This window comes from Oreochromis niloticus, linkage group LG13, assembly GCF_001858045.2.
Source record: "Oreochromis niloticus isolate F11D_XX linkage group LG13, O_niloticus_UMD_NMBU, whole genome shotgun sequence".
Taxonomy (NCBI): Eukaryota; Metazoa; Chordata; class Actinopteri; order Cichliformes; family Cichlidae; genus Oreochromis; species Oreochromis niloticus.
In genome coordinates, this window is record NC_031978.2 from 21977565 (window position 1) to 21988253 (window position 10689).

The following is a 10689-nucleotide window of genomic DNA, read 5'->3' on the forward strand; positions in this document are numbered from 1 at the left end:
GGATGACTTGTAGTTTTTGCTTTTTATAATTCTCCTCATTTAACTGTTAAGTCCAGAATCACTTAAACCAGCAGTGTTTTATCTGCTTTGATTAAAGTACAGGCGATAGATGTAGCTCCCAAGTTCTTGTCAGTCCCTTCTAACTCCCAGTGTTGTTAATAAGTTTCTGTCCCTGATGTTTTTTTGTTTTTTACAGATATATGCAAAAAACCTGGTGAATGCAGACAGGTGTGCACTCTTCCAGGTAGATCACAATAACAAAGAACTATACTCTGACCTGTTCGACATTGGGGAAGAGAAAGAAGGCAAACCTGTCTTTAGGAAAACCAAAGAAATTAGGTATGTACACTTTTTTATTTTATTTTTTTTTATTTTTTGTTTTAGTGTGCTCAGTGTGATGATTTTATTATTTTTAGACATGACTCACTTTTTGATCCTATGTTCAGAGGGCACCGTTTAACATATTCTACTGGCCTCCTGTGACAAAATCTGCTAAAGTAATAAAAAGTATATGCAGTAGAAAAATAGCAATGGCATAGTAGAGTATTATTTTGCAGGATCAAAGCTGCCAAATTTAAAAAAATAAATAAAGAAGAAACATTAATTACATAAATGAGTTTATTTTATTTTTTATTTTATTTATTTTATTTTCCAATTTCTTTTTGTCATTTTTAAATAACATTTTTATACCTGTATCTTTTTACAATTCTTAATACTTGTCTTATTTAAATTTTCATTTATTTTAACATTTATTTTAATAAATAAAACAGTAAATAGGAAAGGAAATTAGTATATAAACACACGGTGAAATCACATAAAAAAATTTAAGCTATTTCAATTATTTCTGGCATGTTCAGTAACACAATAATTCATGTATTACTGCCAAGGATTTTTTTTTTTTTAACTCTCAGAGTGAAAATCTGCAAATGTCTACAATTTGGACTGCAAATATCCTAAATTAATTTCCGTATTGGTGATTTATTACTGACTTTAAATGCAGATTATCTCTCTCCTTGTCTTTGTGTGTAGGTTTTCTATAGACAAGGGAATAGCTGGTCAAGTGGCTCGGACAGGGGAAGTCTTAAATATCCCAGATGCCTATGCAGACCCACGGTTCAACAGGTAAAACAGGCTCTATAAGCCATTTTTACTTACTTTTACATTAAATAAATATTTTATTTAAATCCAGCTATGGCTATGTGCTTAAGAGTTCTGCTTCAGTTACTTTTGCTTATTCAGGTGTATGCATAACACCAGCGCTAAGATACTACTACTTGTTATGGAGCCTTTCAGTCTGCAAAAGCAGTTAAAACACAAACATGCTACAATGTATGAGTCACAAGATAAGCTGACAAAATCAACAGAACTGTATGTCTTTTTGAACAGAGAGGTGGACCTGAAAACTGGCTACACCACGCGGAACATTCTGTGCATGCCCATTGTGAGCAGGGGGACCGTTATAGGTGTGGTGCAGATGGTGAACAAGTTAAGCGGAAGTGCCTTCACTAAAACAGATGAGAACAACTTTAAGATGTTTGCTGTCTTTTGTGCTCTGGCCTTACACTGTGCAAATGTGAGTACACCAAATTAGTCTTACACTTCTTAAAAGACTAACTGGTGTTGTCTAACTGCAAATGCATACCCCACTGACTTGATATCTTCCTGCACACACTTTGCAATCTACATACATTATGAGAACATTGTATATATGGTGTACCTCCAGGCCACGAGTGCTCAATTTTAACCAGCTTATTTTGATATAACTCCTAATTTGACGTGACGGCTTCATCGTCAACCAAAAATCACAGTCTAAAACGAATAAAGTGCAGTTTCTATTTAAAGTGTGCAGTGCTGTAAAAATGCATAATCACCGGGTGATTATCCCTTACATGTAACACAAACATTTCATGAATCATGCTAACTCTCAAAGCCTGCATTGTGTGGCCTGTCTGTCAGAGCGTGTCCTCGCTGTGGGGCCTGAGTCACTGTCATCGCTTGCGACAAACTTACGCATGAGCAGCGTCACAAACTCGCTTTTAAAATTGATGCGAGATGTTAATATTTTAAGACGCGATGTCTGCATCCGTCCAGTGACAGGATTTATGTTTAGTTGTAATTTATGCCTCGTGTCTCTAGGAAACTAACTTTGGCCTGCTTCTGACTCAAAGTGATTTACGGTTGAAGGTTTGATGCCTGGCGCCTTTACATGAACATCTAGCTTGAGGACAGGGATGCAAACCAGATGTGGAGATGCTATTTGGAGGCGCACACTACAACTAAGACTTTAACTTTCACCGGAGCCACTGAGAGAATTTTACATTGATATTATAAACAACATTTCTGTTGTATTTATAGCAGTATTCAAGTTCTCACTTGGCATTTTAAAGACTTATTCCAGATCTGTGATTTCCCTGCAGATGTACCACAGGATCCGACACTCTGAATGCATTTACAGAGTGACGATGGAGAAACTGTCTTATCACAGCATCTGCACATCAGAAGAATGGAAGACCCTCACCCAGCTCAACCTCCCTGCACCTATTTATAAAGAGATCGAAATGTGAGTGCCTCCTCTGGCGGCCTTCTAGGGAACTCATTTTCATGTTTTGACCTTGAGTGTAGTAGACATGAGTGTACAGCCACATGTCTGTGAAAGGCACAATGACACAGCGCAGACCTGGACTGTGTCGCCCTGCAAGAAGAGTGCAAACACAGTGCAAGAAGGGGCGTGTCCTATGGATGTCAACCTGTCAGTTTAAAACTCTCAGATCTCAGAAGTCCCTTAATCTGCATGTTGTCTCCTTTTCCCAGATCTGCTGATCATGTTAATTTATATTTTTTGCTTCCTCCTCCAGGTTCCACTTTGACATCAGTCCCTTTGAGGAGATCTGGCCTGCCATTTTTATCTACATGGTTCATAACTCCTGTGGAAAGACCAGGTAGCGTCAGCAATATTGTTTACACAAGACTACGACTCAAACAACAAGAAACTAAATGAAATAAAAAGTAAATAAACAAACATCCACTACCAGTTTCTTTCCTTTTTTTCCCTTAATACAGCTTTGAGCTGGAGAAGCTGTGCCGGTTCACCATGTCCGTCAAGAAGAACTACCGCCGTGTGCCCTACCACAACTGGAAGCACGCAGTGACGGTGGCACACTGTATGTATGCCATCCTACAGAAAACCTCTGGGATCTTCACAGAGCTAGAGGTTTGCTTCTTGTTGGGTCTGCTAGGAAAATAACTGGAAACAAGATCAACATCTGCTGTCACTGTGTGCTTTCAAGAAAATGTGTTTTTATTTGCCCACCATTTTACAGAAGAAGGGTTTGCTAATAGCCTGTCTTTGCCATGATCTGGACCATCGGGGGTATAGCAATGCCTACCTCCAGAAGTTTGACCATCCACTGGCTGCTCTGTACTCAACCTCCACCATGGAGCAGCACCACTTCTCTCAGACTGTTTCTATCTTGCAGGTAGAGATCCACAATACAGAATTTAGGGTACCTTGAAAATCAACATGTTAACCCTACTTAATCTTATTTCCACAAGTGTTTAATAGGAAATAATGAACCTATTACTCAATGGCTCAGTCACACTAGAGTAAAAATATGATAGCACCTCGCAGTGACTAGGAAAAAAGATCAGTGGTTGCCAAGTGATTGCAATGAATTTGTTTCAAATTCTGCAACCAGTTTCAAGTAGTTTCAAAGGTAGTTACGCAGCTTGAGTGTAATTACCATTACACTCATCCTCTGGGCAACCATGTTTGATCACAAGGTGAGTGCACACTTTGCCTGGTTGGAGGCAAACAACTGCGCTCCATTTCGGGCTGACTGCAAACAGATATAAATAATTGCCTCCTAATTTATTAATGTGGACAAATTGCCAACACGCTGCAATAAATCGTAGTCAGTATGCGCCAACAACTTGTCTGTGACACATCTGTGGACTCAACCGGTCTCCAGATGACAGCTAATAGCCAAATTATCCCAAACAGATTGCATGAGATCACCAGCGTGAGTCCATTCGTAAGACAGAAGGACAGCAGACTGACTCCGTCTTATTCCCGTTTTATCGACTTCTTGATTGATACGAGTCACTTTAAAGACGGCTACTGACTGCGAGATCTCGTGTCCGTCTGGTGCAGGTCAAAGGGAATAAGAGTTCATTGAACATGGTTGCAATAATTTTGGTCGTGCGATGGTTTCCAGGCACCGTTTCCCCTAGTGTGACTGTAGCCTAAATAGTATACTTCACTGGACAAAGAAATTAAAATAACTTGATCAGCAAAACAGAAAAAGGATCACAATTTAAAAATATTACCCATAAAAATGTTCCATCTGGTTCTGCAACAATGTCATCAGCTTTGAACAAACAAAAAATATTTTACTATTTTAGAAAATGAATCCTTACACAAACTGTCAGTTACATATGCATTCAAAGGAGCATATGACTTAGTTCTGGTTTGGGCTGTAGCCCTGTGATGAACTTATGTTTGCAACATGTTGTAGTCTAGCTGAATGCCTCATAAGTGGAGCTTTTGCTTTTTTATTGATCTCTTTGTTTCTCATAGCTGGAAGGGCACAATATTTTCTCCAACCTGACTTCCAGCGAGTACGAGCAGGTGCTGGAGATCATTCGAAAGGCCATCATCGCCACAGATCTCGCCCTCTACTTCAACAACCACCAGCAGCTGTCGGAGCTGCTGACCTCATGTGCGCTGGATTTGAACAACCATTCCCACAGGTCAGGCTACGACTCACACTGGGGCACAGGTCAGGTCAGGACCACACCAGGTCTCATCAGCATCACGCTGTGAAATGTTAGACCTGGCGCACATAAACAGCACATTGAGTTCCCCCTCCCCGCCCCCCGCATGGATATAACAAGGTTTTGCTCCCCTCCAGGGACCGTGTGATTGGTCTGATGATGACAGCATGTGACCTGTGTTCTGTTACCAAGCAGTGGCAAATCACACGACTCACAGCCAACGACATCTATGCTGAGTTTTGGGCTGAGGTACAGTGGGATACTGTTAGACTTTAAACAGTTTCAGTGTCATGATTATGCCTCCAGTGTAACAGTCTGGCCTCTATTATTGCTCGTAAATGCTTTTTCAACTTACGATTTGTAAGGCACAACATCGTGTTGTCTAGTGGTCAGGAGACTTAACCACAGTGTGCAAAAATAAAAGCCAAGTTATCTTGTTATTTTGTTCCTCCACAGGGAGATGAGATGAAGAAGATTGGGATCCAGCCGATCCCTATGATGGACAGAGACAAGAAGGATGAGGTTCCCCAAGGCCAAGTAAGACCAAGACATTTACTCATGTGTTTTAACTGCTTTAAATATTTAATGAATGTTCGGCCTTCTGATGGGAAGTATATTTTAAAAGAACAGCATAGGAATTGTTGAATCAAAACAGAAAAAGCTTTTGTAGTTTTGCTTCTGTACACCACAGCAGTGGATTTTAAATCAAACAATCAATAGTTGATTGAAGTGTTGACTTTAAGCTTTAATTCAAGGGGCTTAGAAACTTTTTGCAATAACTATTTAGGAATTACAATTTTTATAAACAGTCTCCAATAAATTCACGGCCTCTATAAACTGACAAACAGTTTCATGGCCACAATATCTGTAGCTGAATTTGCATTTTTTTGGTTTTTCACTATTTGAAATATAAAGTCTAAAGAGATGTCATTGCAAGTGAGGTACACCATCATTAGACTGAAAAAACAAAACAAGACAAAAAAAATTTAGCCAAAACAAAAATCTGGTTCATTCTTAAAAAGAAAAAATAGTTTGGAGGGATCAGCAAATCCAAAAAACCTGAAAGACCAGAAACGACAACTAAAGTGCATGATTGCAGAATTATTTCCATGGTTTAGAGAAACAAGTTAATAACATCTAACAAGATTAACACTCTCAGGTAGGTTGGTCTGTCTTTTTTAAAGTCTACAATCAAGAGATACCCAAGATGAACTTGCACCAGAATGATGGGAACAGAAGGTATGAGGAAGGAGAGAAATCTCATGATCCAAAGCAGACCAAATCTTCAGTTAAACACGGTATAGAATATGTCACAGCATGGGCGTGTATGGCTCTGAGTAGGTTCCGACTGTTTATTGATGATGTGACTGCTGATAGAAAAAGCAGGATGAATTGTGAAGTGTACGAGGCTATACTTTCTGCTCAGATTCAGACAAATGCTGCAAAGCTGATTGGATAGCACTTTACTGTGCAAATGACTAATGACCTCAGGATTGCTGCAAAAGCAGCCCAAAAGTTTCTCAAGGCAAAGAAATTGGATATTCCTCAGTGGGTAAGTCAGTAAGCGATCTTGGCCTAATGGAGCATGCTTTTCACTTTCCTGAAGATAAGACTGAATACAGGCCTGGCCAGGCAGAGCATTTCAATGGAGGAAACACAGCATTTGATGATGTCCATGGGTCCTAGACTTCAGGCAGTCATTGACTGCAAACTGTACTAAAAACAGACCTTGTATTTAAAATAATGTTAGTTTCTCCAAATAACTTTGAGCCTCTAAAAATGGAGGATTACATATAAAAATGTATTTTATTCCTGAACGAGTTTATGAAACAGTTTTGCAACGTGTCTGCACTTCATTCACACTTGATTTAAAATCCACTGTGGTGGTGTTCAAAGGCAAAAATGCAAAAACTGGGTCTTTGTCCAACAATATATTATCATATGCTACATGTTTTACTATTATTAAGTCTATTTTACATTTGCTTTCTCATTTTTTAAAGGTGGGATTCTACAATGCTGTTGCAGTTCCATGTTACACAACACTTTCTGAGCTTTTTCCTCCATCAGGTCCTCTGCTAAAGGCCTGCAAGTAAGTTATTCAAAGCTAGAGTTGACAAAGAAATTAAGTGAATAAATAACTCTTCTTTTTTTTGTGAAAAATGTCTAAAACGCCAAAGTCTAAATGTTGCTTTACACATTATTGTCATGCTTATTTCTCCTCTGCTGTGATTGATAAATGAGCTGACAGCAGCTTGAAGGGTAACCAGTAATGCATGCGCCGTCCTTAATACAGTACTAATCCAGTAAGATCAGAGATGATAAGGTGTATGTGCACAGGCACACGTTTTTAAGCATTCCAGTGAAAAATACAAAAAAATGGCGTGTTCTGCTATTAATGTTTGACCCCACTTTTGTTATGAGTTTTTTTTTAAAAGTATTTGGATTAAATGAAAAATAAATATAGAATACAGTGTGCTAACTTTGTGCGTCACTGTGTGTGGTGTGACATTGTGTGTCTGGCATGTCTGCGTGCACAATAGATAAGAGTGTAAAGAAGGTATTTACAGTTGTTATTTCTGGTTTTTGAACGGGATTGTGTTGCACATTCGTCTGCCCTTCTGCTGCTTTATAAAATGTGTCCTTGATCTGTGGGGAATGCAAACAAAGTGAGCAGTGTAATACTTAAGCCCCAGCTGTACGTCAGCACCGGGCTCCGGGTGGGCAACAGGCCTAGACCCTGTGGAGCCCTGCTGCGTGTTGTGGGATCTGCCAAAGACGTGTAAACTGCATCAGGCTGTCTAATTGAATAGAATAGCAGCAAAGGGAAGGTTTTGCTTTGTTTTGGTTTTTTTGCACTCTTGTGTCAATCACAGCACATGGAGGAGAGATCACCTTCATGACAGCAAGAACTGATTGTGCTGCCTGGCCACTGTTGTAGCTACTGTTTTGTTTTGTAAATCAACTTCTTCCTTTTTGTGTGTGTGTGTTTTGCAGTTTTGCAATTTTTGCACAATTTGAAAATCTTGTGTACTGGTGTGATTCTTAATTCTCTTATTTCAGACTCAAAGCCATGCCTCTGTACTTGTAAATGAAATCTTTTCCACTGTGCATCTGATCGAGGTGGTTTGTATTTGCAGAGAGAACCTGGGCCAGTGGGAGAAAATAGCAAGGGGAGAGGTGGAGGACATCGTGCCCAGCCGGCCTTGTGATTCAGGCCCTGTTAAGGTGGACAACTGACAGACAAAGGAGGGTTGCTTGCTCACCAAAGGAACACAGCCTGAATCCTGCCGTGGACCCAGACCATTGAAGGGGAATGAACCCGCAATCTGTGTTGGCAGGAGACGGATTAGATAAAGGCGACTTGACTTTCAAAACACACACACACAGTTACCTCATCGGGTGACGGTGTCAACACTGACGGTTTCACCGATCCCAGAGAGTGACAGACAGTTGTTGGTGAGGGAATTCAATCCATCGCCCTGCGTCCACTCAGCTTGGGAATTCACTTGGTAGAACGGACTTGGTTGCTTTATTTTGGCTGTATTATGTTATTTTATTATTTTTCTTCATACGAGCTGATTCCATTATGGTCTTGTATTTGCAGAGGCCTTATTCTGAACCTTTCACAGGCTAGGATATGTGAAATCTTGTTGTCAGTTCAGGCTTCTTTTTTTTTTCTTTTTTTAAACGGTACTGTTTGCCTTCTGTGTTTGCCGTATGCGCACTACTTCAGCAAGGTATTCCCAGAGACAGAAGGAATGTGTGGAGCAGATGTAGGGGTGTAATGCCATCTCATTGAGAAGGTGGACACTAGATTTTTTTTATTACTTTTCAGCAAAAATCCTTTGCAGTACTTGAATAAAGACATACAGCCTATTCTACGAGGAGATGGCAGAAATCCCCTGCAGTGTATGCTACGAGCGTGGATGAACTGTGATGAGTTACATAATGCCGACATTTGTGAATACAGTCACAAGAGAGTCACAATGTTTCCTGAAGTGGAGCCCGCAGCCTTTTTGCCCCAAGCATGTAGAAACCTGCTGCACAGTACATCAACATCCTTCGGATTAACAGGATCTGACCCCAGATCAGCACTCACTGTTTGTAGTACGGAGATCAGGAAAAAGAAATGAGCAAGGTTCCTGTTCCAGATGTTTATATTAAGCCAAGACTGCATACTGCTTAATTTCCTCTCTCATTTTTGAAGCCACTATCACATCATCAATTACTTTGCACAACAAGTTAACTAAAGAATGATTGTAGGAAGTGGACTGCGTAGTTTGGGATGTTTTTTTTTTTTTTTTTAAAAATAAGCAAGTTTTATAGAGGCTGAAGTTAACGGCAAACAGTCATCTGCTTCATATTTTCCCATAATGTCAAACCTGTTAAGCTAAAGTGAAATATGTCCATCTCTGGGATTGCAAGTCAAGAATGTAGTTTGACCGTTTGCCGGTGTGTGACTGAAGTTTCCCTTGAAGGAAATCGATCATCCTCTTTTACACTGATTCTCCAACTTCATGCTGGGGGTTGGGGGGGGGGCACACACACACACATTTGGACGCTTTCAGATGAGTTTCCGAGATCTTCCAAAAGACAAATTTATTTGTCTGAAACTGTCATTCCAGTGGACAGTGTCCCTCACAGACTGACACTATTGCTCCAGTAATTTGTTATACGACTGATACTGCGGCCCCCGGTGTTGTGAATGTACATTTCGATGAATGTTTCGTTGGTTGTAGACGCTCGGTGGTGGCACGCGGGTAAGCGCGCCATCAGTTACCACGATGTGCTCTGTCTTACTTTTCAGAATTGCTTCCAGTAAGCTTCAACCAAGAGCAACAATTAGCATGCACCTAAACCGAACTTTATATTCAAACTTTTTGCATATAGGTGTATACTGTGTACAATCTAGGATTTAGTTTGTACAGACTGAGATGTATGCTCTGATGGTGCTACTCTGAATGGCGGTCGTGCACTTTCTGACTGTGTGTGTGAGTGTGTGTGTGCGCATGTGTGTGTGTATGTGAGAGAGACAGAGAGAGAGCACGAGCATGAAAGAAAGCTTTGTCTTTTCCCCACTCCAACCCCACCTGACAACATGATAAAGTCACTGCACTGTCCCTTCTACTTTTCAGCACCAGTTATATCCCATTGTCTGCACTATGTTTAGCTTATCATTATTATTATTATTATTATTATTATTATTATTATTGCTATTATTACTATTGTTATTTTCTTAATTAGAGTTAAATTTAAATTAACTTATATTTTTTATACAAAGAAAAATAATGTTGGCCTTTTTTTGTTTTGTACAAAGTAAACATTAAGATAAATTAAACAGTCTAGACATGTTACTGTTACCCAGAATAACTGAGGAATGTCTTAACTGTAAATGTAAGAGCAGTAGCCCAAATGACTTTTAATAAATACCTGAAAATACACCTTTGTGCCAGTTTATTCATTACCTACATACCTTTCTTTTTTGGGGTGTCTCACTGTTAATGCATCCTGTTTCAATGATCAGTAACAATGCATCACCCCTGAATGGTCAGTAGCATCACCCTACTTTTTAATTGTTCTAAAAAAGAAAAGAAAAGAAAAGAAAGGAATACTTTTTAATACTTTTGAGTTATTAGAAATTTCAGGAAATTTGTGAAATGGCCTCTTGTTTGCAGCTATAAATAAAATGTAGAGTGTTTATCATTTATAGCATCTATAGCATTTCAGTATCAACACTTTATGATAACTCTGTAGTATTTAATATATTTAATTCATTCTGTAATATCCCCTTTGCCCTTTGAGCTGGCCAAACAAATTTAGTAAAAGAATTCGAAAGTCGGCAAAATCTGAATGTCATAAATTTTTCTTTTAAGAAGATGAGTTCCTGAGATCTCCTCTTGAAATTCTGGGAGTGTG

General features: G+C 39.4%; 1 protein-coding gene across 6 annotated transcripts in view; it reads left to right on the forward strand.

Annotated features, from left to right (window-relative positions):
* Positions 1-10214, forward strand: part of pde10a (phosphodiesterase 10A) — a 62536-nt gene extending 52322 nt beyond the window's left edge. For 5 of the 6 annotated variants that reach the window (XM_013269027.3, XM_025897259.1, XM_013269028.3 and 2 more), the window contains 12 exons: positions 197-339; positions 1030-1122; positions 1387-1573; positions 2418-2560; positions 2856-2939; positions 3061-3211; positions 3321-3476; positions 4577-4749; positions 4911-5022; positions 5230-5310; positions 6774-6862; positions 7911-10214. In XM_013269027.3, coding sequence (XP_013124481.1) covers positions 197-339; positions 1030-1122; positions 1387-1573; positions 2418-2560; positions 2856-2939; positions 3061-3211; positions 3321-3476; positions 4577-4749; positions 4911-5022; positions 5230-5310; positions 6774-6862; positions 7911-8010 — 1512 coding nt within the window. In that variant the 3' untranslated portion in view covers positions 8011-10214. The remainder of the gene's footprint in view (positions 1-196; positions 340-1029; positions 1123-1386; positions 1574-2417; positions 2561-2855; positions 2940-3060; positions 3212-3320; positions 3477-4576; positions 4750-4910; positions 5023-5229; positions 5311-6773; positions 6863-7910) is intronic. The other variant, XM_013269029.3, reaches the window with a different exon arrangement.
* The last annotated feature ends 475 nt before the right edge of the window (positions 10215-10689 follow it).